Source organism: Anolis sagrei, chromosome 2 (genome assembly GCF_037176765.1).
Source record: "Anolis sagrei isolate rAnoSag1 chromosome 2, rAnoSag1.mat, whole genome shotgun sequence".
Taxonomy (NCBI): Eukaryota; Metazoa; Chordata; class Lepidosauria; order Squamata; family Dactyloidae; genus Anolis; species Anolis sagrei.
Window position 1 is genome coordinate 173,102,578 of NC_090022.1, and position 25,177 is coordinate 173,127,754.

Here is a 25,177-nt window from a genome sequence, read left to right on the forward strand (position 1 = left end):
AGCCGTCCCCTGCCACGCGTTGCTGTGGCCCACATGGGGGTTCTGTGTGGGAGGTTTGGCCCAATTCTATCGTTGGTGGGGTTCAGAATGCTCTGTGGTTGTAGGTGAACTATAAATCCCATCAACTACAACTCCCAAATGTCAAGATTCTATTTCCCTCAAACTCTACCAGTTTGGGCATATGGAATATTCTTGTAGAGTTTGGTCCAGATCCATCATTGTTTGAGTCCACAGTGATATCTCGATGTAGGTGTACTACAACTCCAAACCCAAAAGACACTGCCCACCAATCCCTTCCAGTATTTTCTGCTGGTCATGGGAGAACTCTGTGCCAAGTTTGGTTCAATTCCATTGTAGGTGGGGTTCAGAATGCTCTTTGATTGTAGGTGAACTATAAATCCCAGCAACTACAACTCCCAAATGACAAAATCGATTTTTTTTTTTTTAGTGAAGAACATACATTGGGTTGTTAGGTGCCTTGTGTCCAAATTTGGTGTCAATTCACCCAGTGGTTTTTGAGTTATGTTAATCCCACAAATGAACATTACATTTTTATTTATATAGATTGTTTTAGAAGAGAAGTCTGGTTGCTCCTCTTTTCCATCTCTACTAGCTTCTGGAGAGTCTTTTGTGTGTTGTGACTCTCCTCAGTTTTCCTTGGTTAATTTTTACTGATTTTGCTCTTTGGAGTGAGCTGGGGGTCACCCCTCCATACTCATTTATTTATTTATTATTTACACAGTTCATAAATTATGTAAAACATCTTCACTAAATGCCCACCCCATCCATTTGTCATAGCTTCTCGCTTTCTCTATCCACATTTTGTTTTTCACCCACATTTTACTTCAGTGGGTCAGACAGCTCTCCTACAATCCTATGATTTGTTCTAAAAACAAACAATTTAATAACAAAATTAGTTAATATAACAATGATAAACATAGATAGAAACATTCCAGGCTCTCATTTTAAATTCAGGCATACCTGTGGGATATCTTGTCCTTGTAGATGTTCTTGGTTTGGTTGTACCACTGTGCTAAGTGAAGCCTGCTGGTTCAGGGATGTCGCCAGAGGAGGCACCTGGTTCTGAAGGTCCAGTTCGCCAGAGAATGCTGAAGTCTGATACACTGGCTGCTGTTGAACATATCCTGACTGCATGGGAGAAAATTGCTGGTTGCTTTCAGCTGGCTGAAATGCTTGGGGTGGCTGGATGAGACTTGCGTTGGGCAGGGGCTCCGAGAGTTCTGATGATTGTTGGACTGTGTAAGCCGATTCTGGCTGTTCTGGGACAGAAGATGCCACCTGTAATATGCTTGGGACTGACTGAGGGTTTGTGATTTGGAGAGGCTGAGGATGCTGTCTGAGTTCCTGATATGGAGGTTGTGGCTGCATTTGTGGTACAAAAGATGGTACAAAAGGGGTTTGCAGTTCTGGCTGTTGTTTTTCAGCAATCCTATGCAGCATATGAGGTGACAGCTGGTGCCCGAGGCTAGTATCTTGCGGGATGAGATATGTTGGTGGCTCAGACTGGTGCTGCTCTGAAGGATAAGAAAGGACTTCCCCTGGTTGTGCCAAGCAGACCTGCTGTTCCATACCCCCAACACCGCCATCTTTCATCATATATAGCGATTGCTCAGGAGACTGTGCAGAAAAATTTGGCTGATCTGTGGCCTGTACTGCTAGGTGAGACTGCTGGATTTCAGGAGGTTGACCAAGATATGGTGGTGGTTGGGTTCTGAATGCTGCCTGCTGTCCGTGGTAATAATGCTGCATTGGATATGTTGCTGGGTCCAAGGCCTGCCCTGCATAGATTCCAGGAGTTGGATACCCCAGTTGCTCTTGGCAGGGAGGTTGATCTGAACCCTGCACTGGGTATGTGGCATGCATCTGGCATGTTGCTTGCTCTGGTACCTCCTGCTGGTTTGCTGGCTGTACTTGGTGAGCCAGTTGCTCAGAAGCTGGTAAGTGGTGTGAGGGTGGGGCAGGATAGATCAGTTGTTCTTGCGTTTGCGCCTGATACTGGTTCTGCACAGAATAAACCGCCTGTTCTGAACAGGAAAGCTCAGCTGCCAGCTGCTGCTTTTCTACATCTTGCTGAGGTGCAACTGGCATCTGCTCTGTAGCACTAGAAGGGAGAACATGCTGCTCCTGTTTTGGCTGCTGTACAGACAAGTGGAATAACATCTGTTGCATTACACCAGGGTGCAGATCTGTGGATTGATGAATTTGAATAGTTTGCTGATCTTGCTGGGACAAAGAAGACTGCCTGGGAGTACCTACAGGCATGCTTGGGTACTGCGGGCACTGCTGTGTTGGTGCTGCTTGCTGCGGTATGTTGGAAGCCTGGTGTACAGATCCAACTTGTTGTGGCTGTTGAAAAGAGCTACCTTGCTGAGGGACTTGTGGAGACTGTTGAATAGAACCCATCTGATAGGGGGGTAGTTGAGACTGTGGCATGACTGATGCTGTTTGGAGATGTTGTGTTGATATTCCATGCTGGGGAACTTGCTGAGGCTGCTGCATGGACACTGCTTGTTGCTGCATTTGCTGAGGCTGTTGCATGGACATCACCTGCTGAGCTTGTTGCATGGATACAAGTGGCTGAGGCATTTGTTGGGGCTGCTGCATGGATGTTATTTGCTGGGGAACTTGCTGGGGTTGTTGCATGGATACCACCTGCTGGGATGGGTGCATGGATGGCATTTGCTGCGGCTGCATGGATGGCACATTCTGGGCAACCTGCTGGGACTGTTGCATGGATGCCATCTGTTGGGGAATCTGCTGAGGCTGCTGCATGGATGCCACCAATTGGGAAACCTGCTGTGGCTGCTGCATGGAAATTACTTGCTGGGTCATTTGCTGTGGCTGCTGCTGAATGGATAGTGCTTGTTGAGGATTTTGCATGGGCTGTATGGATGCCTCTTGCTGGGTCATCTGCTGTGGCTGCTGCATGGATACTACTTGCTGTGTATTTTGCTGCTGCTGCTGCAAGGACACCATTTGCTGTACCTGTTGAGGAACCTGCTGAGATTGCTGCATGGACGCCACTTGCTGGGGCTGCTGCATGGATGCAATCTGCTGTGGAAGCTGCTGGGGCTGCTGCACAGGTATCACTTGCTGGGGCATTTGCTGGGGCTGCTGCATGGATGCCACCTGCTGTGAAACCTGTTGGGGCTGCTGCATGGATGCCATCTGTTGAGGAATCTGTTGGGGTTGATTCATAGATGCCATCTGTTGAGGAATCTGTTGGGGTTGATTCATAGATGCCATCTGCAAGATTTGCTGGGGTTGCTGCATGGATACCACTTGCTGCTGCATGGATGCCATTTGCTGTGGAATTTGCTGGGAATGCTGCAAGGAAGCCATTTGCTGAGAAACCTGCTGGGGCTGCTGCATGGATGCCACCTGTAAAGGGATCTGCTGAGGCTGCTGCTGCATGGATGCCATTTGTTGTGGAACTTGCTGGGAATGCTGCATGGGAGACATTTGGTGGGAAACATGCTGGGGCGGCTGCATGGTCACCATTTGCTGGGGCTGCTGCATGGATGCCATTTGCTGAGGCTGCTGCAATGATGTCACCTGCTGAGCTTGCTGCATGTTTGCCATCTGCTGCGGAATGTGCTGAGTCTGCTGTGCAGCCACCAAATGCTGGGAAACATGTTGTGTAGATGACATTTGATGACTCATTTGCTGGGATTGTTGCATGGAAGCCATCTGCTGGGAAGCCTGTTGTGGCTGCTGTATAGATGGCACCTGCTGGGGAATTTGCTGGGGTTGTTGAATTGATGCAACTCCTTGTGGAATTGACTGTGGTGCTGAGGAATTCACAACACCCTGTGCCAAATTTGCTACATTACTGACAAACTGGACAGGAGGCTGTCCCTGTTGAATAGGTGAATGACTGGCAGGTACAGAACTGGCAGGAGCATATTCCAAATCCACTGATGCTGCAGCAGCCGAAGACTGACTACTGAGTCTAGGAGCAGGCGACTGTTGTATGCTGGCTGACAGCTGCTGGTTTGCAATCTGTGGAGCAGGTATACTTTGCGGGGAAGTGACTGTCAAGACCTGCTGAGGGATACACATGATAGATCCATCCAAGGCCTGTCCTTCTGTACCGTACAATACCTGGGAATCGGAAGGCTGGGGAAAAGAAATATTTTTAAAAGTGGTTAAATTTAAGGTTTTTATACTTTTAGACCTTAGTCTAGGCAACATTTTCACCATCTCAGAAATAACGCTTATATGGATAACAAGAAATGTTGTATAAGATTGTAAAATCCCATCATCTTGGCAATACACTAAAATAATGACTTTATTAGTTGTAGCTGGACAAGAGGTATTATTCTTAGCTGAATCCGAAACAAACACTTAGCTGATAGTCTGCTTTTGAAGTTTTAGGGTGGTTTTAAAAAAAACCTTCTTGGCAAGGTTTGGTTCCATCTGGAGGTTTATTTTGGAGAAACTCATAAGCTACTGCTGCATTCCAGGAGCTCAGCCTCCCCTTAAATCCTTATTATTTAAACCTGTATAAGGAATGGCTGCTGGAAAGGAGACAGTGAAGAACACACACTCATCACATTAGGGCATCTATCCACTTTATATCCTGTGGCTGCCTCCTACAGGATTCTGGAGCTTGTAGTTTAGTGAGGCCAAAGACTTCTCTGGCTGAGCCGCTTAAAGCCACCCCCCCCCCCTAAACTAAAAGTCTCAGAATTCTGCAGGAGGCAACTACAGGATTTAAAGTGAATAGCTGCTCTAGTGCGATGAAGTCCATAAATACAAATGAGAAAAGCATAAAGTCCCTTCTCGCCTGTCAAATGCATCCTTCAGTAGCCTCTTTTTATATAAAGGCTTTGTTTATTCAACAGACTTGTACTCCTGTAGCTACATGCATTTGCACATAGTTCACAGTTCAGAGTTACAGCATTCAATGAAGAAAGAGTTGGGTTAAACTCCTATAGTTTTCCGTTTTCAGTTTTGAGCAGCAGGAAGGAAACACAGATTCCAAGATCACCTGACAAATGCAGTGAGAGCTTTCCTCTTCAACATACCATATCCCTTTAATACAGGTATCCTTCCCAGCAAATAAATGATGTCATCCTTATATTTCTTAAGAAATGGGGCTACAAAGTGGAATCCCCGACATGCGAATGTGGAGAAGAGCAAACCACTGACCACCTGCTGCAATGCAACCTGAGTCCTGCTACATGCACAATGGAGGACCTCCTTGCGGCAATACCAGAGGCACTCCAAGTGGCCAGCTACTGGTCAAAGGACATTTAATCAACTACCAAGCTTGCAAACTTTGTGTTTTGTCTGTTTGTATGTTTTGTTAAAATGTAATACAAATGTCTGGTTGCTCCTGACATGATAAATAAATAAATCCTTATATTTGCCCATGCATCCAAAAACTCTAAGTTTGTGTGGTCTTCTTACTGACCACACGAACTTATTCTAGAGTCTAGACTAGGGATCCTCAAACTAAGGCCCGGGGGCTGGATACGGCCCTCCAAGGTCATTTACCCGGTCCTCACTCAGGGTCAACCTATTGTCTGAAACGACTTGAAAGCACACAACAACAATAACAATCCTATCTCATCAGTCAAAAGCAGGCCCACATTTCCCATTGAAATACTAATAAGTTTATATTTGTTAAAATTGTTCTTCATTTTAATTACTGTATTGTTTTTAAAGGGGTTTTTTTGCACTACAAATAAGATATGTGCAGCATACATAGGAATTCATTCATTTTTTTTCCAAATTATAATCCAGCCCTCCAACAGCCAAAAAAGGTGCTAAATGGCTTTGCCAAAATTGGGGTACACATTAGATACATAATACTGTATATAGCTTTACTTACAATAGAACAAGGTTGCATGCGATGGTTTCCCTTGAGAACTAGATACTGCTTTGTGGTATATTTCAGATTGACTTGCACATTCTAAGGCAGTGATGGGTTATCCATTTTCTCAGTATGGAGAATATTCTCAAGAGAGGCAATTTACGACACAGAAAGAGCTGAAGGCTACTTAACCCTCCTTCTCTCCACCTAGAACTTTTCCTCTGAATCCTAGTTCCACCTCCTTCCTTGCAGCAGTACCAGTGTTTTAGGCCTGCTTTTGATCTCTGAAAGAATGCTTTCAGAAGGAAAACTGGCAGGGGTTAATTTGGACCAGAAGTATAACTCATCTAACGGCTCCTACATTGCAAACCTAGGATCATTTACAGTGCAGAAGTGACCAACATGATGTCACATTTGGCTAGTTCCAAGAGAAGAAAAACTCCCACTACCTTTTTCAGCACTTGCTTCACTTTTGTGAACATTCCTGCTTTTCTCTGATTCAGACACTGAATTCCTTATATCTGTTATAACAGTGTCTGTTTGACAGAAAATATTTAGAAATAGTTTTTAAAATACAAATCTTAAGCTGAATATCCCATCCCCAGCTTTCTATATTTTAAAAAAATCAGAAGTTGGATTAATAAGTCACCAGTCACATAGTTATCTGTACCATGTTACCTTTTTCATTTAAACTGGAAAGTTGGCAGGAAGGGATTAATGTATTAGATTATTACGGAGCTTTAAATCTAATTGAACTACATTTACCATATGTTAATATGGGAATGTTAATTTTAGACTAGCAATTATACTTATATTATATTTCTGCAGCAAGTCTTAATAAAATCACTATCATCTGTGATTTTATTAATTTCTTTGTCCCTGTTTTTAGAAATCTAACTTTTCACCCACTTAACATACCCTATATACCAGGGGTCCTCAAACTTTTTAAACAGAGGGCCAGGTCACAGTCCCTCAAACTGTTGGAGGGCCGGATTATAATTTGAAAATACATGAATGAATTCCTATGCACACTGAACATATCTTATTTGCAGTACAAAAAAACCCACTTAAAAACAATGCAATAATTAAAATTAAGAACAATTTAAAAAATATATAAGCTTATTAGTATTTCAATGGGAAGTGTGGGCCTGCTTTTGGCTGATGAGATAGGATTGTTGTTGTTGTGTGCTTTCAAGTTGTTTCAGACTTAGGTTGACCCTGAGCAAGGTCTGGGTAAATGACCTTGGAGGGCCATATCTGGCCCCCGGGCCTTAGTTTGAGGACCCCTGCTATATACTAATAATAGGTCTAGATTTTTTTTTCAGAAAACCAACCCTCAAATCCTGGATTGACTTATCCATGAATCAAGCATTTTCCCTATCCAAAGAATGACCCTCAACATCCATTGGTCATATCAATATGCATACTTTTGACACCAACATCTGCTCTTATACATGAGGTTGAGTTATACTTGACTATATACAGTACACTCTTTTCTTACTGTTTTTTTTTTATATATAATTTATCTTCCCGTCTACTTTCTTAAACTTATTGATTCTTTCACAGACTACACTGAAAGCTTCCAACTTCAGTTTCCTTGGCAAGATCAGAAACCTCTATTGAGTACAGAACACATAAGAGCCTATCTGAAAGTAGGAAAGTCATCCCTTTCCTATTTCCCTTGCTACTAGTGAGCTATATTCTGTAATTTCCCAATCATGAGAAGAAAGGGAGGTAGAGAAAAAGTTTGGCAAAAACTAATGGATGGAGGAGACTAATTGGGTAATGGAGAATTGGTTGCCTCTTTAACTCTGTACCTCAGTAGCTTAATAATTTAAGTTTGGAGAAACAATTCCAATGTAATCTTTTATATTTTTTAATAGTTTAAACTATTCCATTTGCTGAAATTCAGGGTTAATTTGTTAGCCCTTATCACTGATTTTGACAATGAAATTAACATGATGCGTAGGGATGAAGTCATACAATGAGTAATATGTTCTAGTTACTTTTCAAAGTCGTTTTTCAATATGACTTCCTATTTTTTAAAAGTGATAAAAATACTAGGAAAATGCATGGTCAATGCACTGAGTTAATGCAGTGAGGTAATGGGAATGAATAACTCTTCAAACGGAATCTTCCAAGTTTTGAACATTACTATAGCCACTGGGGTGGAATCACTGCTAAATGACTAAACTGAATTTGGGAGACACTTCTGAGTGGTTGTTTGAACAGACTGTCAGGTTTTCAGGGAAGGTTTTAACCATCCTGGGTGTGGGGATGCATGGGATTGGGGAGCAGCAAGAGGGACCAAACTGTAGATCAGTGGTTCTCAACCTGGGGTCCCCAGATGCTTTTGGTCTTCAACTCCCAGAAATCCTAACAGCTGGTAAACTGGCTGGGATTTCTGGGAGTTGTAGGCCAAAAACATCTCGGGACCCCAGGTTGAGAACCACTGCTGTAGATAGTCAGAGCTGAAAAGAGACTCTGGATGCTGCAGCATCTGTATTAAGAAAGAATTAATACACTGTTTGTTCCTAGAAAAACAAAGGAACTGTCTATGTTCCAGCTCTCCAGTTTCATCTGCCTGCAACCTATTGTGACATGTTCTTTGGGGAGAATGATACTTTTCCCCGAGATGTGCTCTCTAAAAAGCTGATTAACTGACCCAAAGTGCCTTAATGAACAAAGCACTGTAACAGTGTCACCTACTGAAGAATCCAACAGTATGCCTTAATGCATATGAAGGCTTTATTACACTTATTACTCCTTCTGATAACAAATCTGTGGAAATACCCGCCCGGTTTTGGTAGATTTTTGAGGAACTGGATTTTTATTAATCTTTAAGGTATTTAGAGAACAATTAACATGGGTCGCTCACTATCTATGTAGAGATACTTTTAGGTAAATGGTAAATCCACTGTTATTTCCTCATTCTGTGAACCTCCAAACCAAACATTCCATATAAACTCTGATTTTTTTTCCCTTTTGGGGGAAATAATATGCAATGCCTAGTGAGTTTCTTGTTTGTTCAGTTTAAAAATTACTGCATTATATCATTATGTAATATTGTTAATAACGTAATAAAAATACATTTTAAAAATAAGTTGCTGAGGTCGAATAAGTAAAGTTTACTGGTAAAATTTGTGACAACAGTTTTAATCGACTCAAACCTTCACATGTTCCCTCAAATTGTTATCTCTTCCAAGTAACTTCAGGTCATTGTCAATTAATAAAATGTAATTTTAAAAACCCTTTATGAAAATACCTACAGTAAACAGACTACAAATTCTGATTAAAAGTATATCTCTTCCATCACCTATCTCTCATTTACAATGCTCATATGTGCATTCAAGTAATTTGAAAGAAGTACAAATAAAACTTAGCAAATTTCCTACCAAAAGATCAGCTGTTTACTCATAAAGAGATAGAAAACTCTCTCTCACACACACATACATATGTAGACTAACACAGTGTAGGCATCACTTGACACTGTTAGCCCACTGTCCCAGGTTTCAGGTCAAAAATAAACATTTGAAGAAACATTTGAAGAAGAGGTGTCATGTGCAACTCAAGAGTAGGAAAGACATCCAAGACATACCTAGAGTTGATAAGATGTGGCTTCTTGTTGCTTTCAGAAAAATTGTACACATCATAATTGTACACTGGCTGGCTCAGGAGTTGGAAACTGAGCTGCTGGAGGCCCAGGAGTATTATACAGTATTTTTATGTGTTTGGTACATATTGGTTACGGATTTTTATCTCAGCACTGGAGAACCTCAAGCACCTCAGATATTTTGGGCTTTAATGTTGCAGCCAGCATGGCCACCAACAAGAGATTGTAGGAGCTGTAGATTTCAGAACATCAGGAAGTCCATGGTGTATTTTGTTTTATCAAACACATTTTAATATTTTTTTAACTAGTTGCTACAAATCAGTCTCAATGTTTGTATTATACTGTCAAAAAGAGGGCAAATATTTGCAAGTAGAAGCAAAGATATTCATAAGAGCCAAGATCATGTGTTAATACTGGAACAATCAAGTGAACAATTATGAATTCTGGTCAATGGACCTGAGATTGATATAGGCTTACTGGATGATAATTCATCTGTTTGTTCTCCTATTAGACCAAGTGCATGAGATACTCCTGCTTGCTTACAATATAAAAAAGGGCCCAAATGAATCTCATATCCATAATTTCCAAATGCTCAATTTTTCTGCATCCTATGTTATATTCTCATGACAACACTCTGAAGCAAACAACATCCAGGATGGTTTAAACCTCTCACTAAGATCTCTGAATTGAGTCTTCACTACAAAGTAAATTAGTTTTAAAACATTTCCTCCTGTGTCTTGGAATTGTAAGAAAGACACATTTCAAATGTTACCTTTCTTCAAATAAATGAATTATGTAAGATTTTTTAAAAATATATTACTGTCCAAAGCAACTGCTTTCATTTTATCTTTTTGGGTGGAAATTTTTATGGCTCAATTCCGGTCAATATAAAATATGACTGGTAATATGTTACGAGGATTTAGGGTAAGACATTCCATGTTTAAATATCCTATATGTTATCAGAGGGTAATATGTGGTACTCCAGATAGTATAGGATATTATAGCCAGTGAAGAAGGGTGAAAGGAGCTGCAGTCCAACAAGATACGGAGGTTACACATTTTCCTAGCCTATGCAGAAACTCCATGCAACTTAATTTGAATAAAATGAAATTCTCCTTTCATTAATATTTTGATATTAAGCTTGGGATTTCTTATTACTATTTAAATGAAATGTTCTATTCTAAAACAGTCTTGTTTTTTAAAAAGGCAGTGCCTTCCCATTTTATTTTATGTCTTCTCTGGAACGACTGAAATCCCAACTATCAAAGTTGAAACACCATGCAAACATCAGTGGAAATAAATCCTTTTACCTACATAGTACGTATTTAAGAAAACTGTAGACTTCTTACCCCTGGTATGGACTGGAAATGCCCCACCAGCTGCTGGGAAGTATAGATAGGCCCTTGAACACTGTTTTCAGCTTGCGTGAGGCTAGGAACTTGCTGGGTGCCCACCATCTGATCTGAAGAGAAGGGAATGCTGTGTTGGCTGGAGGCATCCGACAGTGTCACTGATCCTGTTCCTTGGTCAGATAAGCTGTCAGCTATATCAGGATGAGAGAAAGGAAGGACAAAATATTAGATCAGCCAGAAGAATGCAAAAGCAACTTCCTTTTTTCTTGCAGCCATGTTAGACAAACTCTTAGATGCTCGCAATGGAACAATGAGCCTTTAAGAAACTATGAGGATCGAACATTGAGTCTATGAAGAAAATACAAGAAAATGCATATCTATTGTCTTCTGTGTAAAGGAAAAGGAGAATGATAGAACGATCTGGGCCTGTATCACACTAGAGCAGCGGTTCTCAACCTGGGGGTTGTGACCCCCCAGTGGGGTCGCTGGGCCATTTTCTGGGGGTCACGAAGGCGCCTCGGTTGGCCCCGCCCCTCCGCCTCATCAAAATGGCTGCCAGACCCTGTGCCAGCGAAACAGCCAGGCATTTCAGGTCAGCTCCTCCACCTCCTGTTCCCATAGGGCTACAGGGAGTCAGGAGGAGGGGCTTAGAGGCAAAGGTGCACGAGGGCGAAGGCACACCATTTTTTGAAGCTCAACAGGGCACGAGGGTCGAGAGGAAGGCTCGCGCACCCAACGAATGGGCGGTTCATTTACTGATATTTCCATATCCAGTTTTGCAGCTTGGGGCTTCTCTCCCCTCATGGACAAGAACTCTTCCTCAGTGCGTCCCCCCCCCTTTCTCTCTCATCCCTGGCGTGAGAAAGAAGGAAGAGGCACGAGCGCCGTCTATCCATTCTGAAGAGGGAGAGAGGGGGATGCACTGATAACAACTTGTATTATGTTCAACTTGTAACAATGAAAATACATCCTGCATATCAGATATTTACATTACAATTCATAACAGTAGCAATATTACCGTTATGAAGTAGTAACGAAAATGTGCTTGGGGGCCACCACAACATGAGGAACTTTATTTAGGGGTCACGGCATTAGAAAGCTTGAGAACCACTGCACTAGTGCTTAAAAAGTAGGTGAAGAGTATGCATTACATCTGAAATCCTGTTTCTGCCTCCTGAAGAATTCTGGGGTTTGGAGTTTAGGGAAGGGGCCTCTAAAATGCTCTGCCAGGGATGTCCTGGGTCACACTAAACTACAAGCCCCAGAATTCTGCAGGAGGCAGTCACATGATTTCAGATGTGATGCATCTGAAACCCTATACGGTTCCAGCCCAGCGTATCTGTCCGAACGCATCTCCCTCTACGTCCCACCTCGGAATTTAAGATCTTCTGGGGAGACCCTGCTCTCGGCCCCGCCTTTATCACAAGTGAGATTGGCGGGGACGAGGAGCAGGGCCTTCTCAGTGGTGGCCCTTCACCTCTGGAATTCACTCCCCGGGGAAATCAGATCATTGACATCCCTCCTTTAGAAGGAAATTAAAAACATGGATTTGGGACCAGGCGTTTGGGCAATCTGGCAGATAAATAAAGGACAACGACGACTGATAGGAATGGATAATGTGGAATGAATTTATGGACTCTGAGTTGGCGAATGTTGAGTATGAAATTGATTTTATTGATTGTGATATATAATTGATTGTTTTAACTGTTATAACTGTTTTAATTGCTGTTTATATATGTCTATCTGTATTATTGTGTAGGCATCGAATTGTGCCTTTTGTAAGCCGCCCTGAGTCCCCCCTCGGGGGTTGAGAAGGGCGGGGTAGAAATGTGTGAAATAAATAAATAAATAAATAATGCATCCTCTTTGCCTACTCTAAGCTCTAGTGTGATAAGGGACTTAATCTTGCTTTCTTAAGAAACTGGACAATATTACGGTATTTCTAGCAGTCCCAAGTAACCTTTTTACACAGAACATCAGAAGTTGCCTTAAATCAGATCCATCTAGCTCAGTTTGGTATATGTCAAGGACAAACCCTAATTTCCCCTCCAGATGCTCCAGTCCCAGTCAACATAGTCAAGGGCCAGGGTATTATGTGTGCCACTCTGACCTTGACTTTACAGATGCTATAAGACTGCAAAACTCATTGATCATTGGCCAGTGTAACCAATAGTATAGACTATTGTAGCTCCTTCTAGCTCTACATGGAAATGCTAAGGACCGAACCTGGAATTTTCTGCATGAAAAGCATGTGCCTTATCGCTACGTGCCTCTGATACCTATGCCCTTAATTTTCTTGGAATATACTGTAATTCTCAGTTTCTATTAGTAGCCAACATGGAGCAGTGTGTAGAAAACTTGGACTGCTGTTCAAATAATAACCAAAAATTATGTTCATTCCACTCTCCTAGTCAAAGATATCTGACGGGACTGTTGTGAAGACAAAATGTGACAATCCTGTATGCCCAAATGGATGCTCCTGAGAACTTTGGATGTGCCAAACTGACATTTAGTTTAATTACCAGAACCAAGCTTCACTTAATTTTGTTCAACACTGGCAGTAACAAAAGGGGAACTGACATTTCTTTGAAGAATGAGATACTCCTTGATGAGAGTTATCTCCTTTCTTTTTGGAAAAAACTGCATTTTTATTTTGAAATTAAAGATAACTATAAAATACATGGGGCCCCCAGTGGTGCAGCGGGTTAAACCACTGAGCTGCTGAACTTGCTGACTGAAAGATTGGTGCTTTGTACTTGGGAAGCGGGGCAAGCTCCCACTGTTAGCCCCAGTTTCTGCCAACCTAGCAGTTCGAAAACATGCAAAAGTGAGATCAATAGGTACCGCTTCTGTGGGAAGGTAACAGCACTCCATGCAGTCATGCTGACCACATGACCTTGGAGGTTTCTACGGACAAAGCCAGCATTTCGGCTTAGAAATGGCAATGAGCACTACCTCCCAGAGTCAGACATGACTAGACTTAATGTCAGGGGAAACCTTTACTTTATTATAAAATACTGAAGCAGTATTGCACTCTTATACCAACCAAGTGGTATAAGTCCTGAGATCCTTTGGGGAGATAGGGTGTATATAAATGAATTATTATTATTATTATTATTATTATTATTATTATTATTACTGTTATTATTATTAAGAGAAGTAGAATGTCAAAAAACCTCTAATAACAGTGTGAATTATGAACAATTAGATGTGTTAAGATCTCTGCTTTGAACACTATGAAATAAGACTTGACACCCCCTTTCCTAAAATGGTCTGTTTGCCAATCTGCCTGACCAGGAGAGTTTTGAAGAAGAAATAAATCCATTATTATCATTTTACTACTCGAAAGTTTCCATAATTTGCTCTGGACCTACAAAGAAAGAAAGAAAGAAAGAAAGAAAGAAAGAAAGAAAGAAAGAAAGAAAGAAAGAGGCAGGAAGGGATATAGGTCATGGATAAGCCACCTACCCAAATTTGTTTTATCTGCTAAAGGATAGAACACACAAATCACTATGTCTTATTTTTAAAAGAGAAATAAACTAAGGCAAGCAGCAATTCTGTGCCTAGAAATAGATGAGAAAGAAAAGTCTTAACAGAGCTTCCACGCTCCCTTTCTCAGCTTAGTCAACCCTCAGTCACAACATGGAATGGTATTTTTAGTGGCAATTTCTACCAAGACTATGAAAATAAGTTCTCCCTCATCTACATTATTTCCATTCCATTGAGGTCCACTCATGGGATAAAGTCAAGAAGTAAATCAAATAAACATTTGAGGTTATTTCGGTAGCCAAAGCAATGCACTCTGAACTCACAGGACCACACAGAGTGTGATCCAAACATTACAAACTTTACTCCCAAATTCAAATTGGTTTAATCCTTGCTAATGAAGAGGAAGATTTCTAAAGAACTGAACAAAAATCCATGCCAACCAGATTAATTAATGCTGCTGCTCAAGCATAAATGCTGAAATAATTGTAGTAAAATGACCTTATTTCATATATGAGAACTGACATAGGCCCCAGCACTTCATAATCTACACAGTATTAGTGAAAAATCCAAATCTGACATATGGCCATAGAAATACACCACAGTTACCAAACCAATTGCTCTCTGATAAACTTGGTAATAGTGCCTCAGGGGTGAGGGCATTGACTGAACAAAATGAAGTTCAGATTCAGTTCAGATTCATCCTTTATGGTTTTTGTCTGTCTTTAACACAGAATCTGGGAATTTTGGTTGCTCATTACCGGTGAGGGAGGAACTGTGCTGCATTTGTTGAAGGATCTGCTGTCGAACATGTTGGTCAACCTCTGTTTCTTCACACTCCGTCTTGTTCTGCTGGGAAGCAATGGTGAACGATGAGCCTTGTGGCTGGAGCAGAGGCAGGCCACTTGGCAACTTGCTTTGAGAGTCCCTCCTCTCCTCCAAGTAGTCCACCTGCCTTCTTTCTCGGGTCTTCTTAATCAAAGTAACACGGTCCCGGATGGATTTAGCCACAGCTTTGGAGTCACTTTCATGGAAAAATCCTGACTTTACCTACACATGAAAAAAAGGGTGGGATTGCATTTTTTTAGTATCACTCTGCTCTTCAAAACAGGAATCCTTTAATGCTATGCAATGTTATTCTGAGTTTGTACTTCATTATGTATAAGGGTTCCACTGCGATAAGATTGTACTGATAATGTACCAACTCAATCTCAGGTCTATTATGAAGAGCTCAAAAATCAAGAGACTATACCAATATCAGCACATGATCTTGGATATTATGAATATCTTACCTTCAACTTCCAAAAAATATCTTCCTGGTTATTTTAAAACCAACATTTAGATTGATTTAGACCAGCTAGTTAAAAGCTTATTAAAAATATTTGATAAAACAAAACACACTAGAGAATCCTTGGACCTCCTGATATTTTGAAAACTACAACTCCCACAATTTCTTACTAGTGGCTATGCTGGCTGTAACTATTGGGATTTAAACCCCCCCCCCAAATAAAAATGTCAAAGGTCTGCAGTCCTGAGATAAAAATCTATAGCAATTATATAAATGTACCAGATAAAAAGGAAGATAAATAAGAAGGTACAGAAGCAGGTCGCTTTGTCAATGTTACCCTGGAAAGGGAATTTATTATAGAAACTCTTGTCAGGGAATAAAAATAATAAAATAAATAATAAACCTTTATTTATACCCCGCTACCATCTCCCGAAGGATTCTGTGCGGCTTACAAGAGGTCGAGCCCAAATACATCAGTAAAACACAACAACAGCAGTACAATAATAAAAAGAACTTATGAACAAAGCAAAAAACATAAACAATAACACCGCAGCACATTAAAATCTTTTAAAATGTTGGGCATGATCAGGTGAAATAGGATAGATATTTTAGGGATAGGTGGGGCGTGCAGGCAATTCTAGATCTCTAGTAAAGTGCATTTGGGACATATTGCATGGAGTTTCCTTATTCTAGAAAGGCACACTGGAACAACCACGTTTTCAAGCTCCTTCTAAAGACTGCCTGACTGAAGAATCAGCATATCAAGGCTGTTTTGGGATCTGAAAGGCTCCTTTAAGGAAAAAAAAAATCCTCAAAATATCTCCCATTCCCTCAGGAAATGAGGGGGGAAATTTGATATACACTCCTCTAAGGTTATTTTAAATTCAGAAGAAGCTTTTTAAAAACAGGAAATAACTTTTGTTTGTAACTTGAATTCTGGTTTACAGCTAACTTTCCATATCCATGGATTCAGTCAGCCAAGACTTGAAAATATCTTTTTAAAAATCCAAAAAAGCGAATCTTGTTTTTTGCCATTTTATGTAAGGGCCATCATTTTACTATGCCCTTGTATGCACAAGAACTTCAGCATCCAAGAACTTTGGTCTTGCACAGCTCACATCATATCCTCCCCCCCCCCCAAAAAAAACCCCATGGTAATACTGCTCCATGAGAACCATATCAGTTTTTTAAGGGGTGTTTAAAAATATTTGGAAAAGAGATCCAGTAGGGATAGGTGCTTTTCTTCTAAAGTCCTACTAGGGGGTTAATGAAGCCTTCTAACTTGTGGCAGTTGCCTAAACCAATCTAAAGGCTACAACTTCAATCAGCCATCCTCAATAAATGGCAAAACAAAACAATTTTATTGATCAGTCAATTGGCTTTATCAAAATCTATATAAATAAAAAAGTAATGTTCGTTTGGGATATTCACAGAACTTGAAAACCACTGGGGGAATTGACACCAAATTTGGACACAATACACCTAACAACCCAATGTATGTCCTTTACTCAAAAAATTGATTTTCTCATTTGGGAGTTGTAGTTTCTGGGATTTATAGTTTACCTACAATCAAAGAGCATTCTGAACCCCACCAACGATGGAATTGAACCAAACTTGGCACACAGTTTTCCCATGACCAACAGAAAATACTGGAAGAGATTGGTGGGCAGTGTCCTTTGGGTTTGGAGTTGTAGTACAACTACATCCAGATATCACTGTGGACTCAAACAATGATGGATCTGGACCAAACTCTACATGAATACTCCATATGCCCAAAATGGTAGAGTTTGGGGGAAATAGAATCTTGACATTTGGGAGTTGTAGTTGATGGATTTATAGTTCACCTACAATCTCAGAGCATTCTGAACCCCACCAACGATAGAATTGGACCAAAAAGGTGGGCCACAGCAACGCATGGCAGGGGACGGCAAGTACACAATATAAACACAATGAACAGTATAGTATACATCTAGTCTGAATAAATATATATATACATATACATATACAGAAGGAAAAAGTGGAAGAGGCCAACTGATAGCCAAATATACCTTAATCCTAAGTATGAACATCAGGTGTCCTCGTCCCCCTTACACTGTATGCCAATCTGATCAATATACTCTAATTTCCTTTTAGATGCTTTATAAAGATAAAGAGAAACTTTTGTTGTTAAGACGGGCTTAAAACCAGCTAATAAAAATGGGGTTTTGGCTGATGTATCCCAGCTCGTTTTATTACAGGTAAAAGACTGCAAGTGTTGTTTCCTATCTTTATTGTACAGACAGCAGTTATGTAATATGTGGTTCAATTTTTCAACTTCAGGAGCGCATAATAAATGGCAATCCATTCACACATCACTGTTCAGTGGAGCTGTCAAAAATGCTGGGTGGGGAGGGACTACTAAGAAGGGCCCAGTAACGCAACTTTATGGCTCTACTCCAGCAGAAGAATATCCTGAGACAATTCAGAAAACATCATAGTTGGGTAGTAGGCGGGTGATGCCTAGGCAATACTCCCGTTACAAAAATACACACAGAAGAGAACAGATGCACTGCTATGACTCTTTCTAGTATCATCAAGCCATCAGCTGTTCCTTGTCAAGTTGCTGTTGTAACCAAATGTTTTGAGAAAACAAAACCAAGGCAACAGTGTGGCAGAGTGAAGAATCCACAGTCTAAACAGATAACTTGGGCAAAGGATGATAAAAGAAACAGAGGAAGGAAGTGATTTGCTTACATTGCCACTGTATCTTAATCATCTCTTGTTTGGCTTTTCAGCATATCGTAAACTGACACTCTCATATTGTTCCTAAGGAGAAGCTAACAAGTCCCTGCCTGACTTCATGTCCCTTCTCAGGTTGTACAAAATATCATGAAAGCATCATAACTTTTAAGTACAAATTTGTTAAATACAATGAATAAGAACGTATTGAACAATTTTTCATCCCTTAGATTTAACATCCAAATAAGAGGATTAACTGTCTTCAAGGAATGATCTACTTGCAGGACTAGTAAATAATGATTATTATGCATTTATTTCTTTATAAACTCCCACTTTCCAGTTCAATTTGTCAGGATTCCCTAGAAACTTTTCTTATTAAAAATATGGGAGTTCTCCTGGATTTCTCACTGAGCCTGGAATCCCAGGTTGCAGTGGTGGCCACGGGAGCGTTCGTACAATTAAAACTTGTGTGCCAGCTGCGCCCGTACCTTGGGAAGTCAGACTTCGCCACAATGGTCCACACTCCCGTTACATCTAAGATAGGCTACTGCAACACACTCTACGTGAGGTTGCCTTTGAAGACTGCTCGGAAGCTTCAAATTGTCCAACAAGAGGCAGCCAGGTTAATAAATCCCATGTTACGCCAGCTCCACTGGCTGCCAGTTTGCTACTGGGCACAATTCAAAGTGCTGGCTTTGGTCTATAAAGCCCTAAATAGCCCTGGCCCAAATTACCTGTCTGAACACATCTCCCCCTATGAACCATCACGAAGATTAAGATCCTCTGGGGAGGCCCTGCTTTCCATCCTGCCATTGTCACAGGCGCGATTGATGGGCACAAGAGACCGGGCCTTCTTGGTGATTGCTCCCCGACTATGGAATTCCCTTCCTGGTGAGATCAGTTCGGCCCCCCTCCCTCCTGTCCTTCAGAAGGATGGTAAAAACTTGGCTGTGGGACCAAGCTTTTGGGACAGGGCAATAAAGCGGCAATAGAAAAGATGACCAGGCCAATTAGATTTGATGCAGATGATTAGGACAGTTTTAAATGGTGTATTTTAATATTTTGATAAATGTTTTTTAATGTTTATGTATTGTATGTGAATTTGTGTCCTGGCATTGAATGTTTGCTGTGTATATGCTGAGCTCCACTCTGAGTCCCCTTTGTGGTGAGAAGGGCAGAATATAAATATTTTAAATAAATAAAACAGCAGAAGAAAGCTTTTATTTTATTTTGTTTTCTTCAAAAAATCCAATCCAGAATTAAAATCTATGACTACTGTAGTTCTGTCTACAGGCAAGAACTGCAGTGTTTGGCTACTCTCATAACTCTTTTTGCAGACAGAAAATTGAAAGCTAATATAAGTATACGGGGGAGGATTTACTTGTATAACGAAGCATTAGACTAAGAGCAGTGCTTCCCTGCACCCACACCATAACTTTGATCCAAACCTCCAGCTTTTTTTCCAAGAAAAAAAGTTGATTGTCCCAACTACAAACATCACATAGCCCTTACAGAGTGTCCCTAGCCTGACATGAAAATTGATCCATTCAAAGCCCCTAGGCAGGCCTGTAGCCAGGATTTTGTTTCGGGGGAGCTGAGTTTGATTTGTTTGAGTCTGAGTGAAAGAGGGTCTACCCTAGCAAACCTTTTGTATCGTTACCCCAATACCCCCATGCATATGGGATATATTGAGCATGGTGATCAGATCATGATATGAATAAACATGACAGTTTAAATAATGTACCAGTAAGGCCTTCTCGCGGACCACAATGAGAATTTTTGGGGGGGGGGGTGCTAAAGCCCCCCAAGCCCCCCCCCCCCCCCGGCTACATTCAGTTACGTTTGCAAAATTATTTTCACTTAACAGGCAAAATTTTGAAAGCTATAGTACAGAATAGACAAGTTTAGTCACTGGAAAGCATTTGGATTCTGTGATGATTAGGAACAGAAGGATGTTAGAAGAAGAGTGTAAAAGAGAGAATATGAAATGGAAAAACAAGGCCTCTTATTTTCAATAAGCCAACAAAAGGAGCTAGTAATACTATCACAGAACACAGAAAATCAAACAGTGGCAATGCTCACCATTTCACAAGCAACTTCCTCTGGGATATCTGTTTCCAGATTGAAACTGAACTCGATAGCTTCATTGTCTTTGTGTTTGCCTTTCAGCTTCTTGGGATCTTCCACCCAAAGTCTCAATGCCAGAGAAGAATTTAACCCATCATCATCTTCTGCGAGCTCCACTCTTAGTCCCGTGTCCTCAGCAAAGAAAGCATGGTTTAAGAGGTCTTTGATGGATAGCCTGGCAGTAAAATAAAAAGATGATAATGTTGTTGTGTGCCTTCAAGTTGTTTCCAACTTAGCGTATGTTGATTCTAAGGCAAACCTATCACATCTTTTTCTCTGCAAGATTTGTTCAGACCAGCTGTGCCATTGCCTTCCTTCAAGAAGAAAAAATAATGGCTTTCCCAAGGCCACCCAATGTGTTTTCATAACCTAGCAAGGATTTGAACTCTGGTTATCTCTAGGAAAGATGATAAATGTTCTTTATAAAAGCACCTCATTTGAGCATGCTCTTCTCTCAAATATTACATTTCCCTGGGGTCCTTCTTCAATGTGCATTGCAAATTAATTAATACTTTTAAAATATGTCTTTCAGGGCAAACATCTCCTCTAACACAACCTACATTTTGCTATCCTTGCCACCTGGTTACTTTTCTGGACTTGAATCCAGAAAAGCATCAACATGTGTCTTTTCTATTTCCCTTGCAATACCTAGACCACAGACCATTTCACTTACTGTAAGAGAATTCCTCAACCCATAAGAAATGGGAAGTGTAGTGAGGGAGAGAGAGACTATTTCCTTATTTAAGAAAAACCTCTTTACTCTTATACTGATTCAGTTTCTTCTTCTATATTAGCTGGGACTTTCTGTGTACTGTTTAACCTTAGTACAGCACTGAGACACACTTCTGTATAACAAAGTAACATAGTTTATTTATAACTTCTGGCTCCAACACTTGTGGTTACATTTGAGTTTTGTTGCAATCTTGAGGCTTACAGTCAGTATAATATATTTGGTTTACTTTTCTGAAATAGACTTTCAATGTTTCACATTCACAAACATGTTACTTGCTTTCCACACTCTTGACTGAAAATATATTCTGACTAAAGCACCACTGGCTTTCTTTATGTTCCTAAAACTTGAGCTCTATTTAGCTAACTGCTTCTATATATTAGAAGTCTTTAACACATCTTCATAACTGCTTATTTCTAACAGGAGTTCCTAACTCGCTTCTCTCACAGAAGATCCTAACTGTCTCTCACAAACAGGAATCCCTAACTTACTTCACAAACAGAAATTCCTAACTCACACTTCTGACTCTCTAACTGCCGATTTTTAAACTTTGGCTCCGCCCCTTTGGAATGTTTAGCTCTGCTCTTCCCAACTGTCATTTTGGCCTAGCAACCTTTTCAAATCCTGGACCTGTTCTAATCTGCATATGACCAATCGGCTTCCATATGCAAATGAATCCTATCTCTGCTGTTGCTACCCTGTCTGTGCCTATTCTTCCCTATCTGCCATGTGTAAACATAGAGCTATACACCAAAAATTTAAGATAGAGTAGCAATTTTGCTACAGGAGGACTCCATGAGTTACTGAGAGGAAGGACAAACTTGGAAAAATCACCTTTGGTCGACAGTAAGGAAGCTAGAAATGCTATTTTAAGCTGAACTTCACCAAACATCAGCTTTGTCTACACGGGAGAGATCTGCGAATGGCAGCCCAACAAACTAATTTCACCAAGATCTGCTTCCACCACTGCTTTCCTTAAATCTCAGTCCTTACATGCTTAAGAAATATGGCTCTAGTTCATCAGCCTTTCAGGGAGGTCAGAGCAGACACCTGCATTATCCTTTTTTCCTCCACGTCGATGCCACAGATTAAAAGTTAAAAAATGACTAAAACAAAATGAAGCCCAATAGCCCAGTTCTCTTTAATATCTTCCCCCAGTAATTTTAATTTCTTTGCCTAAATTACAGGAATACATAATCCCATCTCACATTGGTTTGATGGAACCAAGATGTTCTACCTCTCTGTTTCAGAACTACTAGATCCCATGGTATTAAGTGAACCAAAGACAGATTCATTCTGGGATCCAAACCTATCTGTTCAAAATGCAGGCAAGAGTTTTAATTCAATTCTTTTAATTAGTTCTCTGCCTTTGAAACACTGGGTCTTTTGATCCCTCCACATACTGTCTTTTGCAATATACAAACATTTTGAATACCATCCAGATTAATTCCAGTTTAGCCATGTGACTTGTACTGTGGGAGTTTAATTTTCTTTAACTTCAAAAGGATGGGTGCAGGTGCTTAAAATGCTATATGAAGCAGGAACACTTTATTTAATCAGGCCACTGTCGCCAGTATAAACAAACTTCTATTAATACTCATACTCTGCCACTTAATTTACAGTGACTAAATTAAAGGGAATAGGGATGGGGATGTTCCAAATTGATCTGCCCACCTTTCCGACTTATTTTGCCGAATGCATCCTTCAATGATCTCTTTCACCTCTGGATCAGTCACCTTGTTAAAACTGGCAGGTTTAATGCCCTAGGAGAGAAGGAATGCAGTTGTTAATAGATAATACCCAGTAGGAAGTCTATCTGCTGCAACTAGAAGAATTATGGAAAATCCCCAGATGCAAGGCTTTTCCAAGCAGCCTGTTAGTAGAATGATAATTTAGCCACAAAACCTTGATCCTGATGATGTTTATTCATAAGTAAAACACACAGTCTTGCAAACCGCCGCCATGATTTCTTTCCTTAAAATCCCACCTATTGTTTCTAAATCAGATCACACTTCATGTAGTATCTTGAAAGGGGTCAAAACCCAGTCTAATCCATTTGACTAATCCCTAATCTGGGTTTTTCTGACCAGTCGCGCTCACATATATGGCAGTTTCATGATTGTGAATGAAAGCTGACCTAATGCAAAAGTAAATCTATTTCCTAGCATTGTTTTCTTTATACAAATGAACATGGGCCAGTAAATATCCTGCAAAACCTCCTGTTGTACAGGCAAGATTCTCAGCCTTTGACTCTCAAAAGGTTTCTTTCAAGTACTTATTTCTCAGTTCCTGGAGATTATAATGACAATCAGTTAGATTCTAACTAGAGACCCAGGTGGCCGTCTTCACACTTCATGGTCCACGCCAGCACAATTCTAAGTATGTTTACCCAGGAATAAATCCTGCTGTATTCAGTGATCTATATCCACTTGCAAGTCCCAACCAGATTAGACCCACTGCAAGTGTATCTGGACTGAGTGGAACACCTCGGATTTTGTTCCTGTTGTTTCCAATTTTATACCAGGTTAAAATAAATTCAACTGAGGAGTTGGTACCAAAAAAAATTGATTATATCAGATGCTGACACCGGGATTGTGGCGCAGCTGGCTGAGTGTCAGCTACATTAAGATCACTCTGACCAAAAGGTCATGAGTTCGAAGCCAGCCCAGGTTGGAGTGGGTTTCCAACCAATTGTGTAGCCTGTTGTCGACCTTTGCAACCCGAAAGACAGTTGCATCTGTCAAGTAGGAAAATTAGGTACCACCTTAAAGTGTGGGGAGGCTAAATTAACAAATTTATGAGGCCATAAAGAAGACTCCAGCAAAAGCATTCCAGCGGGGAAGCATGCGGGGAATGCGGAAGTACTTCATCAGCGTCACAGATGGACGATGAAAGCGACAACTCCCCTGGCGGCCAGAAAAAGTTAAATAGCCTCTGTGTATGTCTGTATATGTTTGTATGTCAAAAATTGGCATTGAATGTTTGCCATATATGTGTACACTGTAATCCGCCCTGAGTCCCCTGCGGGGTGAGAAGGGTGGAATATAAAAGCTGTAAATAAATAATAAACAAATATATAAAATATTCTGCAAGGAACAAAATCTGATTTTATCTCTAACATAAAATCAGAAAGAATAGGAACAAAATCTGGACTTTTTAATTGGTCAAGATGTGCCCTAAATAAATGACATTCCTAAATCAATGGAATGTAATTAAATATTGGGTTTATAAAATTATGAATTATACAATGAGTCCATTCTACTTGGGATTAACAACTAAATTTAGGCCAATGGGCTTACTTCCTAATAGCCATGTTTAGAAAGCAGCCTGGCTGACCCTGGGATAGTTGCCACGTTGTTCGGAGCTCCTTGGAGAAAGACTGGAAACAAACAAACAAATAAAAATGATCATAGCTAGGAACTAGGTAAGTGGGATTCCTTCAGGCAAACTGTTCTCTCCCTATCAAATCTGATAAAATGGAATTACAATACTAGCTTCCCTTGCAGTAGTGTTTTAGGAATGATAAACTATGTAAAGCACTATGAAAGTAAAGCTTCAATGCAGTGCAGGTGTAGGCATGTTTAAACCCACTGATCTCATGAGCCTTAGCCCTCATTTAGTTAGATGTGGCCTTTTAATTCCTGCAAGTTATGTGTTGAATTGCACAGAACAGACCTACAAACTAGGAACTTTATGACACTTTCATCTGAAGAATAACTGTAAACAATATCATGAAGCTTCAGTTACTTCCGTACAGGGTTTATTTGTTTTTATTTTTATAGATAAAATGGCTGACATTTTTGTGATTTTTGTGACTTTTATGTCTCAACCAATGCAACGTACTGCAACAAAGCACACCATACAATTTTCTCAATGCTAGGAAGTAGAACTGACACAATATTCTGATTTATTGTCGAAGGCTTTCATGGCCGGAATCACTGGGTTGTTGTAGGTTTTTCTGGGCTATATGGTCATGTTCTAGAGGCATTTTCTCCTGACGTTTCGCCTGCATCTATGGCAA

General features: G+C 40.5%; 1 protein-coding gene across 4 annotated transcripts in view; it reads right to left on the reverse strand.

The window, feature by feature from the left end:
- The window catches only part of WNK3 (WNK lysine deficient protein kinase 3), a 132,600-nt gene that overhangs the window by 38,980 nt on the left and 68,443 nt on the right, over nucleotides 1-25,177 (reverse strand). For all 4 annotated transcript variants that reach the window (XM_067464155.1, XM_060763287.2, XM_067464153.1 and 1 more), the window contains exons 6-10: nucleotides 22,831-22,919; nucleotides 20,382-20,601; nucleotides 15,055-15,343; nucleotides 10,805-10,998; nucleotides 982-4,140 (exon numbers count right to left, since the gene is read on the reverse strand). In XM_067464155.1, the coding sequence (XP_067320256.1) occupies nucleotides 982-4,140; nucleotides 10,805-10,998; nucleotides 15,055-15,343; nucleotides 20,382-20,601; nucleotides 22,831-22,919 (3,951 nt within the window). The remainder of the gene's footprint in view (nucleotides 1-981; nucleotides 4,141-10,804; nucleotides 10,999-15,054; nucleotides 15,344-20,381; nucleotides 20,602-22,830; nucleotides 22,920-25,177) is intronic.